The sequence below is a fragment of the Mesoplodon densirostris genome, chromosome 9, assembly GCF_025265405.1.
Source record: "Mesoplodon densirostris isolate mMesDen1 chromosome 9, mMesDen1 primary haplotype, whole genome shotgun sequence".
Taxonomy (NCBI): Eukaryota; Metazoa; Chordata; class Mammalia; order Artiodactyla; family Ziphiidae; genus Mesoplodon; species Mesoplodon densirostris.
Genome location: NC_082669.1, coordinates 89,782,211 through 89,801,592, shown reverse-complemented (window position 1 = coordinate 89,801,592; position 19,382 = coordinate 89,782,211). Strand labels below are relative to the sequence as shown.

At 45.1% G+C, this 19,382-nt stretch overlaps 1 protein-coding gene across 1 annotated transcript in view; it reads right to left on the bottom strand.

The window, feature by feature from the left end:
- Positions 1-19,382, bottom strand: part of SND1 (staphylococcal nuclease and tudor domain containing 1) — a 424,779-nt gene that overhangs the window by 169,519 nt on the left and 235,878 nt on the right. The window contains exons 13-14 of the mRNA XM_060108309.1: positions 17,856-17,966; positions 1,197-1,269 (exon numbers count right to left, since the gene is read on the bottom strand). Coding sequence (XP_059964292.1) covers positions 1,197-1,269; positions 17,856-17,966 — 184 coding nt within the window. The remainder of the gene's footprint in view (positions 1-1,196; positions 1,270-17,855; positions 17,967-19,382) is intronic.

The following is a 19,382-nucleotide window of genomic DNA, read 5'->3' as shown; positions in this document are numbered from 1 at the left end:
AAAAGCTCAACAGAATCCCAGTGATTAAAGCCAACAGGGGACGACCACACCCAGGCAAAGGAGAGCTGCCGAGACAGGTTAGAAGCCACCACAAGGAGCTACAGGCAAAGCCTGAGCCAGGCTTGGCAACACAACATAAGATACGCTGGAATTCATCACTGCTGTGGGTCTGGCTGAGCTTCTGTTTACGGTAGTATTTTCTTCTTGTGCCCAAGGCAAGCTTCCCAAGTGTCCAAGCGAAGACTGACCACCCTTCCTCTGTCACGTCCCCTGGGCTGCGTGCTCCGCCCTACACATGACCCGGAGCCCCTCCTTACCCATTAGTGACTGTGGGAGTTGAACTGGATGGTGTGTGACCCAGCAACAGAGGGTGAAACTGACAGCCAGAAGGCCTTCCCCGGGCCACCTGATCAAAATCAACCCCTGAACCCTCACTACTGCCTTGGTCTGCTCTATTCCTCAGAGCAGTCGCTGCTGCCCGGCATTGCTACTGTCTCCCTTTCCCGCTTGCATGTAGGGACTTTATCAGTTCTGTTCATTGTTACATTCTCTGCCTAGAGCAGTTCCAGGCACGTAGGCACTTGCTGAGTAAATGAATAAACCCCCTCAACTAACAAAGGAGTCTAATTCAGCCAATGCAAGTTCCTAAATATGCAAGGGTAGCATCCTGATCATGAAATAGTCATTTGGACACAGCCTTTAGGGAGCTCAAAAGTATCTGCATCATCTCTTCTCCTATATCATCTAGTATATCTGTTAGCTCAAAGGATGCTCACATACTTCTCCCTAGTTGATTAGGATTAATTCCTAAACCTGTCCTAGAACCTGTATTTGACCTTTCTCCACTAAGACTTTCCAGTCACAGAACAGGGATTTTTTTTTAAAAGGTAATTTTATTTTAATACAACGCAAAAGAAATACCTCCTAACTCATGATAATAAGAAAAGGGAAAAGCAACTCAGTAAAAATTCAGGTGAAGAGATAGGCGGTTTTATGCCCTTGTTTAAATTCTGTTTTCCTGGAGTATAAAACAGGATCTCTATAGATGCATTAGCAGAAGCCATGGAAAAATTCACATTCAGTGCCTGAAAACGAATGAGCTACAGAAAACACATAAACTGAGGTCCTTTGGTGAATGAGCAGCCAAGCTCCTGGCACCTCGGAGCCACACAGCTCCATTCACGGACACAACTCACCCCAGATATGTCTGCGACACGGTGGATAGGCACTTCCTTCTTGCTATGCAATCCTTTGCCATTCTTAATAGCCCTGTAAAGAAAGGAGAAAAAAGAAAAGAAGCCCGATGATGACAATACAAATCACACTGGGAAGGGGTAAGGAGGGTGGGAAAAGGCGGCAGGAAGAGACGTTGGTCCGATGGTCACGTGTCACTACACAGGGCATGCTGCTGAGCAGCCAGTCTCGGCCAGAGCATTGGGAGGTGGGGAGGGTACACTCCTGCCCTTCCCCTATAAGCCCAGTTACCACAAGCTGGCTGCTAGTTACTGCTAACAGTGTGCCTGGTTATCAAAGAGAGATCCAGAACTTGTTTCCAAAGGAAAGGCATCGTTCTAGGCACAAAAGAAGAATCAGTTGGAAGAGCACAGTCCTAAAAAACAGAAGTAATAATGTTTCTTTCTGTGTTTAATCACATGAAACATTTTAAATGCAAAAATATGTAGCTAGTGTTCCAATTCTAATGGAAATAGGTTCCTCCCAGGTACAAAGATAAGTTGCCCTGAATTAAGCAATACTGTACAGAAAAGTCTTTTTAATAATGGGGAAGAAGGGAATTCCCTGGCAGTCCAGTGCTTAGACTTTGACACTTTAACCACCGGCCCGGGTTCGATCCCTGGGCAGGGAACTAAGATATGGCAAGCTGCACTGCATGGCTAAAGAAACAAAACGGTGGGGGGAAGAAATAGCAAAGGTACATACATAACTGACATTAAGCGTCATTTTCAATCAGTCTCAGGTTGTAATAACATTGGGTTTAGCAGGGGACCCTGGGACCACTGGCTGGTTTGCTCCAATCTCCCACCTTTTGCCTCCTAATCCCTTGAGTGGTAGCTTCAGGGACATGATGATCACTCATGTAACAATGAAGGACCACAGAATCAAAGGTGATGGGTACATCACTCAGCCATGACACCATTAGTCAAGACCTTTGCACATACTGCCAGCCTGCAGACCCACGCAGGGAACACTGCTGTGTTTAGAGATTGAGAAAGAGGCTCAGGAGTGTGACTGCTCCATGAACTCGACTTTCTAGGGTTTCCATATTCCAGAGAAAGTGTTAAAGTAAACTGCCCAGGCCAGGGTCGACATGTCAGACCCTCAAACTAGGAACCACACTGCAACCTTCTTCCCGCTCGGGCGCCACTAATGAGCAGGAGTAGAGGCATTACTCTCAGGTCCTAACTTTCTAAATCCAATTCACAAATCAAACTGGGTGGCTGTTGCTGAGTGCAAAGTGGAACAGTCATTTCTTACATGCTTGGGCCCTTATCACTCCCCACTTGCCCCTTTTTCCACCCCAGGGGATTTGTCTCTCACTCAGCTGATTTGAAACACCTTCTGTTCAGATACGACAAACAAAACACTTCCCTTACCACCCGCTTTCCATTCCGTGATGAAGGGAAGAAGTCAAAGTACAGAATTAAGAAAAAAATCATACACTCATTCTAATCTGAACTGTTAGCTGAAAGAAAACATTTCCAAGTTCCTTGACTCCCATGATTCCTCCTGAATCGGAATCAAGGGCTTCAGCTTTAGAAATTGCAAATGGGTCACAATTGCTCCATTTAATTTCAGTCCAGTGATTTACTGTTCAGGGTGTCTGATAATGACCCTGGACCAGGTTTAGCCCCTGGTCCCTTGGGATCTGCACACTAATGGTAGCTCTAACTCTTCCATCTCCCAAAGCCCTGTGTACATCCTGCTTGTGTCCTGTTTCTACAGCCTCCTCTGCCATCAGCAGGCTTTCCCCATTTTGCTACCATAAACTCGAAGGAGGGGGCTTGGGAACAAACCCACAGCAAGGCAAGGCAAGCTCACTGCCACCCTGAGGGTAAGTCGCCTTTCTTCTAGGTGAGGCCTGCTCAGCTTTCTGCAGGTCCCATGTGGGCACAGATTGCCCACAGCCTTTTCTTCTAACAACCAAAATACATGGACCTGCCCAATAAACAGATGGTTCACGGAGAACACTGCTGAACTCCTGGCCTTTCCTGGGGGCTGGAGAGCACCTCATATACTACGAGGAAAAAAGAACAGGGCCTGGGCAGTAAGTCAGAAAACAGGTTCTCAAGGTAACCTACAATTCTGCTTTCTCTCTGTGACCCCAAAGTAGCTTTGTGCCATAAGCAGAAATTCAGCACTTAACCAAGATTAAACATACCACCCCAAGGGGAAAAACATAATACCCCAAAGCAGAAAATATGGATAATAGTGTATGTATGACATTTGAAACAATCCAGAATTCTTTAAGTCTTTTTTGTTTATTATTATTATTTTATTTTTTGCAGTACGCGGGCCTCTCACTGTTGTGGTCTCTCCCGTTGTGGAGCACAGGCTCCGGACGCGCAGGCTCAGCGGCCATGGCTCACGGGCCCAGCTGCTCCGCGGCAAGTGGGATCTTCCCAGACCGGGGAAAGAACCCATGTCCCCTGCATCAGCAGGCAGACTCTCCACCACTGCCCCACCAGGGAAGCCCTGTTTCATTGTTTTATTTATTTATCTTTTAACATCTTTATTGGAGTATAATTGCTTTACAATGGTGTGTTAGTTTCTGCTTTATAACAAAGTGAATCAGCTATACATATACATTTATCCCCATATCTCCTCCCTCTTGCATCTCCCTCCCACCCTCCCTATCCCACCCCCCCCATCCCACCCCCTAGGTGGTCACCAAGCTGATCTCCCTGTGCTATGCGGCCATTCTCTACGTCTGTGTCTTTATTCCTGTCCTGCCCCTAGGTTCTTCAGAATCATTTTCTTTTTTAGATTCCATATATATGTGTTAGCATATGGTATTTATTTTTCTCTTTCTCACTTAATTTTACTGTCATACAGTGAAGTAAGTCTTAATATTAAAAGAAGAAATTCTCTTACCTTGTTCCTAAAAAAATATTAGATATTTGTTTACATTCAGGCATTAATTTTGGAAAAACCTTCATCTTTTCATACTTTAGATACAATTGCTAAATTAGATAAATTTCAGGCAACATAATATTTAAACTGAGAAATAGTTCTTAGCAAAACAGAGACAAAATTGAAAGTTAATAATTTGTAGACACTAAGTACAAATGCTGCCCGCCCAGAAAGCCCTCTAAAGTATAAGTGGTATGCTGGACCCAGACGGCAAAGTGTGAGGGATCACTGAGTAGCTAAACGGTCTCATATGCCAGCTTGAGTCTCCCTCCCTGTGCTGAGGTTGCTTTGGTTCTTGTTTGCCAGCTGCTGCAGAAACAACACCAGGTGAGCCATCCCCAGAAAACCTCCCTCAGCCTGACACAGGCTAATGCCACGGGAAGGGGGAGGGGGAAGGGGAGGGAGGGGGAGGGGAGGGGAGAGAGAGGATCTGGGGGAGGGAGAGGGAGAGGATCTGGGGGAACCACCCAGTGCAGGAGGCTGGGAGGGAGGTGATATGGGGATATATGTATACATTTAGCTGATTCACTTTATTGTACAGCAGAAACTAACAACATTGTAAAGCAATTATACTCCAATAAAGATGTAGGAAAAAAAAGAAATTCATGCTTTTATCTCAAAGAGGTAAGGAGCAAACACCAAGAGTGGTAGGCTTACCACAGTGCTGTTAACGAAAGGAATATAATATATACCTTTGTTCCGGGATGCAAGCATCCATATACGACATGCCTGCCTACTAACAGTTGTATATAAGGAAAATAAAAACAGGAAGATCCTGGTTCTGCTGCCTTGTCATTATTTCCTGGCGCGGCTACCCCTGTATCTTACATAACCCACCTTCTCTGGGATAGGTTTCGGGCCCTCCGTCTTTGAGACCTGGGAGGGTATAAAGGTAGCAGGTTTGCTTCCACTGATACCTGCTCCACAGAGCAAACACCAACTCCCCTCCCCATGCTGCCTGCAGGCTGCAACCACGGCTCAACATCCCTTTTCATTAGGCAAGGAATGAAACTCCTGACTTCTAAACTTCACCTGCTGTGTCTGCTTAATAGCTGCTTTCTCACAAAGGCAGGCTGGAGCTCAGGCCAGCCAGGAGAAAGGAAGCAGGGGGGCAGAACACAGGCTGCTCCTCTCAGAGGCTTTCTTCTCCAATCAGCCGCAGGACAAAGATGGCAACAACCAGCAGTGTCAATAATGGACAGAAATCATCACCAGCCAGGAAAAGTGAGTAACGTCCACATACCTACAAAGAGGTAACAGTAAAGGAGAGGGATGAAAACTCAGCTTTCTAGGTTGCTTCTAGAAGCTTCTAGAAGCTATAGCGTGGAAGAGGAACCCCATTCAGATCACTGGAAAACTATTCCCTTTAACCAACGAAGTCTGAAATTCTTCAGACACTATTGCCTTCCCACTAGAAGATAAAAACCATCAACTCTGCAAAGGCAGGCAGGGAGGTTGTTAAAGGGAGATTAGCCCCGCTACCTTAGTGCAACAGAATTAGAGCCTAGCACTCTTTATACAAAGAAACAGTTTGCTCTTCGGTTTTGGGGCCCCTTGCACAGGCAGAAAACCTTCTCCAAGGCAAAGGCCTTAGCACCACTGACATCTTGTGTTGTCAGTCATCTTGTGCCAACAAAGAGGCCATGACCTTAATTTCAATGTATAGATTATTATTCTGAATATTTTTGTGAGTTTACAAAAAAAGTTCAAAGACTGTATGGTTAGATTAAACCTTATCCCAATCATAAAATAGTTGCCACACGAGGAATTCTTAACCTGGCGACATAAGTGAGCTTCACGTAGGATGCTGGGAATACCTATTATCTAACCTGAAATGGTAGTAGAATTATATATATGAATTTTCCTGGGGCACGGGAACTCCAACAGTTTCCCAGTTCAAAAAGAACCACTTTCATACATAAAGGCATCTAAAGAAAATAAAGTGACAGAAAGCATACAACAGAGGGGTAGCAGGGAAATGACGAGGAAGATCAGGAGGCCCTGAATTCATCATATTCCCCTTTAACAACACTGTCTTGGTAACCAGGAACCACAATGTCCCTTAACTCTGCTTCTGCTTCCTTGTCTGCATCCAAAACTTCCTTCCTAACTGTGCTCACTTGGCTCTTGCTCACTGGCCCCCTTGGGCCAGGCCCACGCCAATTTATTCCAAGATAACATCAGGAATATTTTCAATCCACTCAAGCCCCTTTGAGAGTGCACACTACTGCTGCATGACTTCTCCACAGAATTGATTTGTTCGTTTTGCTCCCGTACTTCTACCCATAACAGAGACCACCAGCCTGTGACATCCACCGGGTGGAAAGTATAATGCTTGGCTTTCATGGGCCCCAGAGTTTACGTCTTCCCACCATTTCCACATTACTCCTTCTAATTCAATTAGGTCCATCTTCCCCAGGCCCCCTACGTGCAAGTTATTCATTACACTGTCTTTATAGATCCACACTAGAGAAAGAAAAGAATTACAGTTTATCAGTAGCCACCACCTCACCAAAATCATAAAACAATTGTCATGTAGGAATTGTTAACCTGGGGTCCTAGCTGGGGGGCTGTTTGAACACTGGAAGTGTCTATGAACTACTTTGAAATGGCAGAATTATAGATGTGAATGGGTACATGCACATGTATCACTCAGTTCAGCATGCAATTTAAACTGCAATGCAGTATTTTCAAATTGTACCGTGTGTTCACTTTATTTCTATAGCTAGACTACAGGCCCTCTGAGGGTTAGAATTCTATCCTTAATACTCGTTACGGTACTTAACACAGAGCTATGTCACACAGTTTTAAACTCAGGGTCACCTAGTTCAATTACTGTGTGCCTAGTAAAGCTGAACAAATGCCCGCTGACTAATGCAGAGTGTGAAGATATTTCAGATTGGAGACATGGATAATGCCAACTGAGTGTAGGGCGCAGAAGAGTGAGGCTTGCTGGCTCTCCTAGAGGAGCAGGTTCACGATATATGCTCCAGGTCGCAGACATCTTGGTTTTGCTACTTGGAGTGGGGCAAGGCAGAAGAGCTGAAAGCCTGGCCTCTGAGCAGAAGCAAAAGTGCATCAAGGACAAAAGCCTCTCATTCCCTTCTTCAAGAGTCCCACAGCTAGAGGAGATGGTCAATAGTCTGAAAGGCAGTGATGCGAGCAAAGCTCCAACCACCATGAACAGTGAAATGGAACCAAGTGGCAGGATTGTCAGAAACACCTACTAGATAATACAGGGTAAATGACTAAGGAGAAAGGAAAATAATTCCAATGGAAAAGGATAAAAAGCAGAACAAAGAATGAGCAACTTGCTAAACTTCTAAAGAAGCTTTCATTGTGTTTCAGAACATACTGATGAATACAGCAGTGAAACACAGCAAAAAGGAACACTTCCTCTGGCCTTTCTACTGGTTCCTTGGCAGCGGGAGGAAGCAACCAGGCCCTGACACTCGGAAAATGAGATGCAGAGCAGGCACAGGTGCACAATGGTGGGTGGACCTTATGCAGCTGCATTTTCAACGAAACCAGAATTACTGATAAGACAGAAAAGATGGAGAGTACAGAGACGGAAAGGAGGAAAGTGAGTCCTGTGGTCAACGGGAAGTCGGTGAACTAATGAGTCGGGAGGTATTATGAGGCAGCGGAGCAAATAACAAGGAACTCTGGGCCACCTCATCGAAAACTAATATAAGAAGAAACGAAGGCGCACTGCTATTCCACCAGGTGTGACATCTGATCTGCTGTGCTCAGGTTAAGAGAGGGGGAAAAACTGAGCTCTGCGGCAGAGAATCACCAGAGAAGAGGTAGCCCAATATTAGATTCATGGGAAACACAAGCAGACCACGCTGTCCCAGTTTAGGACCAAAGGACTACTAGAGCAGGTAGAAATGGTCAGTGTCAGTCTAAAGTCTTCTTGAGGGGCTTCCCTGGTGGCGCAGTGGTTAAGAATCCACCTGCCAATGCAGGAGACATGGGTTCGAGCCCTGGTCTGGGAAGATCCCACATGCCGCGGAGCAACTAAGCCCGTGTGCCACAACTACTGAGCCTGTGCTTTAGAGCCTGAGAGCCACAACTGCTGAGCCCATGTGCCACCACTACTGAAGCCCGTGCGCCTAGAGCCTATGCTTTGCAACAAGAGAAGCCACCGCAATGAGAAGCCCGGGCACCTCAACGAAGAGTAGCCCCCGCTCGCCGCAACCAGAGGAAAGCCCGCGTGCAGCAACGAAGACCCAACGCAGCCATAAATAAATAAATTTATAAAAAATAAATAAAGTCTTCTTGAGAGGACAAGGCTGCAGAAAGGTGAGATGAGATGAGAGGCAATGACAACTCAAAATTGCCTCAATGACACTGGTTTTATAATTTTTTCATATCTTTTTATTTATTTTTATTTTTTGGCTGTGCCACGCAGAATTCAGGAACTTAGCTCCCCAACCAGGATCAAACCCACATCCCCTGCAGTGGAAGCGCGGAGTCTTAACCACTGGACCATCAGGGAAGTCCCAAATTTTTTCATGTCTTGATCACAGAGACAATACAGGAACACAGAGCCAGAGAAAAAGTAGGAGAAAGAACGATGCGTAATTCAATTCCAAGATAAAAGCATCATTAACAAAATTTCTAAGTGTTTATATACACATACCCACCCACTTAAATTGTGGGAAAAGTCTGGCGATTGATTTTTCCCCCAGAAACAATAACTAAATGAACACTTCCTTGTGTTATTAGTTTTATCACATCATTTTGAATAACTGCACATAAGTCCATAATATGGATGCACATTCCATAATTTAATCAATTGCCTACTGCTAGATATTTATGTGAATGTTAATAGTCCAGTATAATACTTCCGGTACTATAAATAATGCCAAAGGAATAACTCTTAAACTGTCAGGCACCTCCCTAATTATTCCTTAGAATAAATTCATAGAAGTGGAATGGCTGTGTCATAGGTCAGCAAAGCACTATTCCTGTTTCCCATCTCCCTTTCCCAAGGCAACCCAGACAGAACCCAGACAGAACACGCCTTGCCTCGTGGACTCTATTTGTGGATAAACCCGTTGATTTAGGTGCTCCTTCCCAGGTACCCACTGGTATCTCCATGCTTATAATTATACTTGCAATTATTTACTAGCTCATCCAAAACCCCACTAGACCACACATTTTTGTTTTCTCCCCCAATGCACCTGATGTTTGTTACTGTAAAATGAATAAATTAGAGAACATTTTAATGCTTTTTCCTCAGTCAAAAGACGCAACAGGCTTACTGCTGGGAAAAATGGTTTTTCCGATGTGAGTACACTTACAGGGACCTGCTGGAAAAGATTCACTGCCATCCACTTGAGATCTGGCTCTCTGAACTTGATGCAGAAGCAAGAGGCATGGGAAGTAAGCCTTCTCAACTTCCAGGCCCAGAGCTGGAGGAGGGGAGTCAGGGGCAGCTGAGGAGATAACATATGCATGAGGGAGTTTACAAGAAATGTAGATGCTAAGAGTCTTACAAATGAAAGGAAGCTACGAAGGAGACTTCCCCTTCACAAGTAGCTATAAAATTCTGTGCACTGATGTATCGGTGATTAATTATTTGAACTACAGTCCTCTGGAGAGACTTCCAAGTAGGATAGGGATATCTGTGATAGACACTCAGCTCTCCGACCCACTCAGCCCCCTGACACCGCAGATGAGGCAAATCAAGCAAGCACAGAAACCCTTAAGATGGTAGAGGCTACTCAGAAGGAATTCAGTTCAAAAGCCATGAACGCAGGGTATGAGGAAGGGGAAAGAGGAGTCACAGGGAAGGAATACAGAACTATTCAATGGGCTGGGTGAGGAACAAGTATGGCTGGCAGGGAAGGCATAGCTAGGACAGAAATCCAAAGGGATCTAAAGCTTATCCATTCCATGCCTTAGTCTCTATTACCTTTTACACATGGTTACAATTCCAACTATTAAATTACTAATGTGCCGTAAAAAGGACACACATTTTGATTTTTTCTTAAAAAACAAAAACAAAACAAAACAGTGGTAAAGAACTGTTTAGGGCAGTGGTTCTCAAATTTTCATGCGCATTAGAACAACCTGAAGGACGCAGGAAAAGAGACTGCTGGAATTCAACCCCAGTTTCTGATTCGGTAGGTCTGGGGCAGCGGAGATGTGGGGACACCTGAGGACTCACATGTCTAACAAGTTCCCAGGTGAAAATGACGTTGTTGGTCTGAGGACCATCCTATGGGTACCAGTGGTTTAGGGAGTCAAGTTATGAGACATTCAAAAATGTCAAGGGTCAAATGTTATCACTTTATTGTTATAACTTATTTGGGATTAAAATTATGTTCCCAGTATGATAATCTTCAAATGTATTTTGAAATACGTTGGAAATATTTTGAAACCTCAAATACTTAGGGCTTGTGTGAGAGGAACTAGAGCCTTTTAGCCGAGAACAGTGAGCTGGTAGAGAACAGACAAGGTGCTGTGGACAAACGGTCACAGCTGGGTGGAGAGGGGGGACCAAGTTAATTAGGAAGGTTAGTCTAGAACAACTTCCTCTGAAAGAACACAACGAGTGCAGATTAATAATTACAGGAAAGACTGGGCAAGGAGGACTTCTTATTGTGAGTTCATTATTTGACCATGACCTATAGAGCTACCCACATCTTGTGTACAACACAGGAGCTAAAGCTAATGGCTTCTGACTTTACCCCAAACCCCTCACAGTAGTCATCAAGACGAGCCTCACAGTTTGAGTTGTATCAGATGGAACTGGGAGTGGGGAGGAAAGACAGGATGAAGAGTGAACAGAGCCTCTTAATATCCTGAAAGAGAAAACTATTTGGAAATGGAGATATTATACAGCTCTCCAGAAGTGGCCATTTGTGCTGCCTTAAATGCAGATTGATTACTGCTATTTGGATGTTGAGTGCATCATCTCTTCTGAAGAAAGGGAAAAGCTAAATTTCCCCACATTCAGCTGTATCGTCAAATCACTTCCCCACACCAGCTCTTTTAATGCATTTTCCTGTTATCACATCCACTTGCAGGAGCTGATGTACCCTACTCCCCAACAGTGAAACGCCCCCCAACACTGACACGTGCTGAATCTCATTAGCAACCTCTGGCCGTGCCACCAGGGCAAGGGCAAGGGCAAGCCCCAAATCTAGCGGGGAGTGCACTTCTAGGGTTAAGGAAGAAAAGAAGCCATTAGGATACTGAACAGAAAGACCAGGCTCCTTTCTCATGCTGGCCTCCCATTTGTACCAGCATGATGTAACACAGCCGGGTGAAGAGGGCAGCAGATAATTCACCCAACTCCAGCTTTCTATAATGCCTGGCCTACAAAAATCCAACCGCACTCTGGCGCTACAGGAATTCAACAGTGAAGGAAAGAGAAAAACTTCAAATCAAAGCTCTGTTTTTAACAGTATTCAGTAGGATCTAGTTTTATGCAAAGAGAATTTTCACTTGGTTCAGGTCATTAGATTGAAAGTGAGAAATCTTGGTTTATTAAAGCTGTACCATTAAACTATTGAGAAGAACAGAGGCTGGATGGAAGAGATGAATTTCAGGGAGATGCCCTCATGGGAAAATTTAATAGAAGTGAAGAGATGGAATAAAAAAGATATAAGGCAGGCAGTGTTCATGATGCAGAGGGAGAAAAAGAGGAGGGGCTGAGAAAACAGGTAAGAAAAGAGAATAGGAAAAATAGCAACACCCAGAGGCCCTATTCAAGTTATTCAGCGTGTGTCCCTCTGAGACTGCATGCTTTGTAAGGCCTGAGTCTGTTGTCTTTTTTCTTCACCACCTGGGACCCAGGGTGCACTAAAGAGAACTGGAATGAAAAGGAATGAATGCAAAGCCATCACGTGCAAGAGAAAACCAGCCTTGAACAACTGTTCCCATTAGAGGAATGATTTGTTTTCTTGGAGAACTGGTTAATTCTAACTGGTCTATACATTGTGATAGGATATATTAGTTTCAAATTTTCAAAACACAGACCCAACCTCAACACCAGTTTTGTCACCGGATTGGTAGGAAGATGAAACCTGCTTCATACCAAGGCATTTCACAAGTCAGAACAGTGTCAAGCCAGTAATGCTGACCTCTTCCAATTAAAGCAACAGAGAGCAAAAAAAATGCTGGTAAGTCTTCACGTTTCATTCATAAACAGCATTGTAAATGCCAGTTAAGTTGAAGGCACGGATAGGAAAGACCCTATAAAAAAAAGTTTTGTGTTTTTTTATGCACAAGTCATTTTTTTCCTCCACCTATTAAAATATTGTGGGAAAATTCCGAAAAAAAAAAAAAGTGGAGCTGCTCTGGCTCAATCAGGAGTGGGAAATCAAGCATACCTCTCTCCCAGTGGTATTATAAAAATGCAAAATACATTTACAGTTCACTGCTACCAGAGCATGGAAGTCAGTAAGCCCAATGCAGACCCAGTAACTGCAACAACAAGAGAGGTTTGTACTTGAAACAGTTTCCCTCTTAATAATGACTACAGGTACTGGCCTAGGGAAGAGTTACCAACAAGTTTATAGCCTTCTGATCAAAGTCTGTGATGGAAATGCCAACACAGATTTCCTAGAGGTACAAGCAGAGAGAATTCTACAATAGGGAGGGCGCTGTCAACCAAGTTGGGTAAAAGCAAAAGAAATCTGATAGGATTTTAATGAAGGGCTGGCGTTTACAGGGTTTGGAGATTGGAGATGCAAAAGTCAGCAGACAGGAGCACTAGTTGTTTTTGTTTTTAAAGAAAAGGGAAGTTGCAAGGTTCACTCAATCAGAAACAGGAGGTCCCTGCAGGGTCAGGGAGGACTCGGAGCGCAGGCAGAGCTGAGCCAGGGCAGGCTCACGCTTGCCTCTCCAAGAGGGAGGACAACACCACAGTTTCCTTAATCTGCAGTGTGCGTGGCAAGAAAGAGAACACACAGGAAAAGACACAGCCTGCCCTTTTCTCTTCTCCTGAGATAACCCTAACCTCATTCTGTACGTCCAGAATGAATCTAGATTCATTTAAATCTGCTCAGACCCTAGGTTGTTCAATACAACTGCTTTCCCACTGTCTAGCCGGGGCATAAATTTCTTTTCTGAATATATACATTCTATCTTGAAATCACAAAATCTTAGAATTAAAGGGTACCTTAAAGGAATAAAGCCCAACTTCTGAACTAACAACGCCTGTATTTTCCTGCAATGAATCACAGACTAATGGTTTCTAGGAAACCTTCAAATATTACATTTTAATATAAAGTAGCTTTAGGTGAATGCAGACAGATGATATCCTACAGGTCGGGATGTCCAAGGGAAACAGGGCACACAGCCAGGCTTTGATTCCAAGCATTACCAGCTTATCTTTAGTGTCTATAATGAGCTCAACAAAAGCCCACCAGGAAGACCTGTAGAATGCTAGGGGAATTCACATTCTGTACTGTTTAAAATCAAACAGGATGTGTTATATCAAATACACAGAGTTTGAGAGACTGTGTAATACCGTAGAAAATAAGAAGGGTCCCCATAATGGCTCAGGATCTTGGAAATACCTCAGAAGAATATGAGATTCTCTGTAGGAGTCAAAGCCCCGCCTTAAGCTTAGAACACTCATCAAGACAGACAAAGCAGCCGGCCCGCTGGCTGAGAAACACTGAAGTCAAACAAGAATGGGAAATGTTGGGAAGTCAATATGGGGGTGAAAAATTAGAACGGTGCAGAAAAGAAATGTGACATACTGCCAAAGGAGTCCACATGATGCCCCTAAAAGGGGGATACCAAGTTCAGGAGTGTCATCAGAAAGTGTGGTCCAGCTGTACCTAAGTTCTTTTTACTACGAATATGGAGGACACACTGGAGCTCTCAGAAGACTGGGACACAAGCAAGGGCTTTTCAATGGAGCCCACAGAGAAGCAAGGCTCAAAAATACACACAAAAGTGCCATCGCTTTATTTTGCCAGGACACAAGGTAAGGAGGGAAGAGGCAGCTGATGATAGACAAGTGAACTAGAAAGGAAGGCCGCCTGTCGGGAATTAGGGGTTCATTTATCCTTTAAACAAGAAAGATGTGGCTTCCTCTAGATGCGCCATGTGTTTGAGGCATGTAGAGGGTTTCCCAAAAGCAGACAGGCATCTGAATGAAGGCACTGAGAAGGGTCAGGCACACGAAACAGAGCTGCTGAGGGGGTATGATGAGCTCCTTTCTGGTGGGCAGGTGGATACGCCTGAAAGCATAGGCAGCTGCAAACTGGCATTCGTCTTCCTCTTCTGTCTCACCCGGTCTCCCAACGCACGCCTAACACGTCATTCCCTGAGCTCCCATCAGATGATCTGAGAAAGGTTGGCAGATCATACCCCCTTGCAGAGGAAGCAGCAGCTGCAGAGCCCTGAGAAAGCTCATCAACTCCCACGCAGGCAGCTGGCTGACCCGAAAAGACAGAGTTCACAGGCTGCCCTTTCCCCAAAGCTTACAACGTTCTCTTAAAGGATTAATGGCCAAGCAGTGCTCCGGAAAGCAAAGTCAATGGCAGGGCACTGGGCACCACGGCCGAGATCACTAGTGATAACCAGAGAGAACAACAGGCATCCAGGGGACAGAGACAAAGAAGTCTCTTGGAATCGCCATCCCTGTGGGCAGGGACTCAAGCGGATGCTGGCCTTGCCATGTTACGTTCACCCACTTATCACTGACCAAAAGAGTTCCAGGATGAGTGACTTGCCAGGAACACAGCAGATGTTATTAATTTGGCCTTTGCTAAAGCATTAGATGCAGCACCTCAAGAAATTTTACTTGGGAAATTAATTCAAATTGGTTTGGTTCAGTACACAATCACTGGAGTTTAAAAAGTGGCTGAAGGATGATAAACAAAAGACAGTTAAGTGACAGTACAAGCGGTGAAAGACTTGGGGTCAACAGCAAAGCCATTCTTGTTTAGGGCTTCTATTCAGGGCCAAGGAAAGGAGTAAACAACTTGCTAATGAGATCTGCAGAGGGCACTCGGCTGGGAGGTGGAGGGACCGCATGGACAGGGGCGTAATAATTACAGGGTCGACTGGAAAAAAATATAGCTCATCCATCTAGAGGAAAACAACCCTAAACTCAGATCATATTCACTGGACAGGTAGGATAAGGGGCAGAAGCAGCATGTAAAAACACAGGGAAGGCTTCCCTGGTGGCGCAGTGGTTAAGAATCTGCCTGCCAACGCAGGGGACACACATTGATCCGGGAAGATCCCACATGCCGTGGAGCAACTAAGCCCGTGTGCCACAACTACTGAGGCTGCGCTCTAGAGCCTGCAAGCCACAACTACTGAGCCCACATGCCACAACTACTGAAGCCCGCGCACCTAGAGTCCGTGCTCCGCAGCAAGAGAAGCCCCTGCTTGCCGCAACTAGAGAAAGCCTGAGCGCAGCAACGAAGACCCAACGCAGCCATACGTATATATATATATACATACATAAATAATTTTTTTAAAAAACCACAGGGAATGTCTCATAGGGGCCAGAGTGCTTCAAACCGAAGGCGACCTAAAATAAAGCAGTGTCAGAGAAGAGGTGCTCTTGCAGTGAGGTCAACTATCATTTTCCCAAAAATGGGGGTGCATTCTGCACTGCAAATAGTCTTCAATGGCTATAAGGCCACCATTCGTATCTGGCAGATGTTCTGGTCTTTCTCGCTGGGGTTGGCATCGGGCTTGTGGACAGCACCGCTCCCAAGGAGGACTCATTCGCAGGCCACGCGGGCCACTTCTCCGAAAGCTTTCTAAGATGTGTACTGCCTCATGGCAATGGCGCAATGACTCACTGGCCAGGGGAAGTGCTTAATTTCTCTCCGTTTACTCTACCTGCAGCAGTGCAATGACTTTGGAGCCAGTTTTTCCACCATCCGTCTGAAAGCAGTGGCTCGACACAATTATCTCTAGGCAACTCACTGCTTTAACAGGCAAGTGTCTTGTTACATTCTATCAGCTCCAAATGAGTACCAGACTAAAAAGGCTGTTTTCTTTTTAAAACCTAAAAAATGTCACCTATCTCTGCCTCCTCGTTAAACACTGTAGCACAACAGCATAATAAGAGAGCCTCGTGTGGCCTCACTTTCCAGAGCAGCTAGGCAAATTATTTTCACGCTTACCTGCCTATCAGAGTTAAACATTCACCAGTGGCAGAGTGAACCCAGGGCAGAAAATGGGACTCTAGATCCCACTGTATTGCTAAGTGCTCCTGCTACACTGGGAATACATAACCGCTTCCCCAAGTTGCCACCAGATCAGACTGAGCATGCCCAGAACGAACCTCCCCACCCCCCACCCCCCAAATCCCACCTAAAGAACAGTCTAATCATTGCCCATTTCCTAGAATACCAAGATCATCAAATAGTAGTCACAGATGTGAAGCCACATTTCCCACTATGGGTTCTTTCAGCCCAGTTGACTTAGTGATAATATAGGCAGGGAGAAAAGAATAAGGAAGTGAGAAAGGATTGAAGAGAAACACCAGTTATGGACTATACATCATATTATTTTACACTAGACATGAATGAGCCTCAAGCAACCAAAGTACTGAACTTTGTGCTGAAGACTTAGGTCCTACTGGGAAAAGCAAACAGGAAAGAATCCAAAAAGCCACAGCAACCTGACAGACTGCTTTCTTAGCTGACATTCTGTGTGACATTCTACAGATGCCCTATCCATCAGGATGTGACATGATGTTAGAGGTAAATGTCACATATCAGGGCAACGGTCTGGGCCAAAGAGCAAGAGAAGTGATCTCAATGACAAAGTCTAAAGTACAGACAGCATGTGCTCAAACCCATTCCTCCTCTAACCGTGGAGCATAAGCTGGCAATTACCAAACTTCTAGAACAAACTAAGTCCTAGGTCACAGAAAAACGTCTGCGTGAGGCAAACGCCTGCAATCACTTTGAAACAATGGATACATTTTGGTTGAGCCCAGCAGTCCGCTAAGCTCTCCGAGTCAGAACAGCGATCATCACCGAGTTCTGGCTCTGTTTCCTGGGAAGGCTGGAGGAATCGCTTGGTTCCCAGCACTGCCCAGTGACAGAAGGCCCCGTGAGAAAGAGCCTTGAGGAACTCCTGGTAAGAAATACTGCTGAGCAGCACGCATGTCCTTGGGGCAACCAGCCATGGGGATGAAGGACAAAAGGAAAATGTCACAGGGCTTCTCACAAACGCTCTCCTGCCAGCTGTCAGAAGTGTGAAACGCAAACTCATTTCCTAATAAATGTTTTCATTTCCTTTGTACATGACAAAAGGTCTAGAGGTGACAAATGGGAGGGGCCGGGCAGCAGAGGCCTCTGGAGGGAAGAACCCGAGGCAAACGTCCTGCACAGTAAGCAGGGCTCCACTGTTTGTCCCAGGGAAGGAAAAGATGGTGGAGATAAAAATATTCCACGTAGAAGTTTCTCATCTGTCGTTCATTTTACAGCATCTACTAGGAAGATCATATACAATATATGCCTAAATTTTGCAGATTTAAAAATATACAGGCCCAAGAGTGTTTAACCAAGGTTAGACTGCGAGTTTGAAGTGAGGTCCCTTTTCTTTTGATGGGGAAAAGCTGGAATAATAAAAGAATACAAGCTTTCTCAGCATGTTGTTTTCTGTCGCATTCTGCTCAGGGATGGGCAGGACAGCGGGAAAGAAAGAAGTGGGGCCCTGGGACCCAAGGCGTTCACTTTAATTTAAATTATGCATCTCACCTGGCCTCGGCGGCGAGCAGTTCATCATAGTGAGAGGACCGCTGATCGTCATCCTGCCGGTATCTGATCACCGTGGCCAGACCTTTGCTGACAAGGGCCTCGGCAATGTTTCTGCAACAGAAAAGATAGGTCAGTGAGCACTCGAGGTGCATGTGGGGCTCAGTCAACAGCAATAATAAGTTAGCACCTGGAGGTCTTAACGCATCCTGGCAGAGGGAGGGAGAAGCCAAGGATTTCAAGCCCAATGAGTTGCTAAGCTAGAAATCCAAATAAAAAGGAGGAATAACCAAGTCCCCTGGCTCAGCATTTTTCTGGTTAGTACAGTCAGATGCTATATCAATCCATACATAAAACCTGGCAGAAAATATCTGTAAAAAGCCCACATTACGCAGGGCTATTTACAGAATGTTATAAACAAGCCACTACCCTCAAGAAAAGTCTGCTCTAAAATATCAGGCACGCAGATAAAAAAAAAACAAAGCACATAAAAGCATGACCTAAATTTCTCAAAATCTCCTTTCTAGCCTATACTGGAACTAGAAAATACCGTGTTCCAGTTTGGCAATGTTGGGAACACTGGTTTCACGTAACACTCAAAGTGTGTCTCTTCTCATCAGAACTCCCAAAACACTGGCTCTCCCCTGAACCCAAAGGGGGCTTGGAGGAGGTGAGGCTAGGAAGGAATTGGGTGGGGGGGCAGGCATTGGGGTGGAATGAAAGATCTTTTTAAAAAATTGCACGAGTCCTGGAAACAAAGCAAAAAGTATAAACCTTGTGTTGACCAGCTTTGGAACAATACTCCCAACAGTCTTTTTAGGACCACAGGATATTCAGATTAGAATCCTGCTTCAAAAAAATTTCTCCAACGTGCTGAATCTTTTCTTCACTAGAATAAGAAAGTGGGGCCACTGTGAGTGGCTTCCGTCTACTCAGAAGAGTACACTGGAAATGGCGCTCAGACAACTAACGAAGCGATTTCCATGGTTCCCCCCGCCCCAAAGTGGAAAAGGATCTTTGATGGGCAGAAATGAAACTGCGAAAACAAATTTTCAAGTTACCTGTAGCCAAGTACTGCAAAACAAGAGGCATAATATCACTGGGGGAGAGCGGCGGTTATGTCTTTCTTTGTGTCTGTCGTAATTACACCAAAGGCCCCACTCAGACCATCTGGTGAGCTGCCCTTTAGGGAGGAGGGACGGTAAGCAATAGGCTACTGTACCATATGCTACGATTTAGTGTCACTGGGGAATGCAGTTAACTCTAGTGGTTCTTAGACTCTCAGACTGCGGGGATGCAGTGAGCCAGGCTAAGCGGTCTATAGGCATGTTTAAGCCACTTAAAGGTTCTCTTCATCAAAACCCAGGGATTTACTTTAAAAAAGGGGAGCGGGGATATGTGCGGGTAGATAAAGGAGGAAAAGATGCTGTGGCTGATTCTCATTATGTGCCCCTCTGCTGCCTGCTTATCTACTGCCAGCACGATATTAATATCTCCAAACTGCCACGGAATTAGCACTTCTCAAAATCC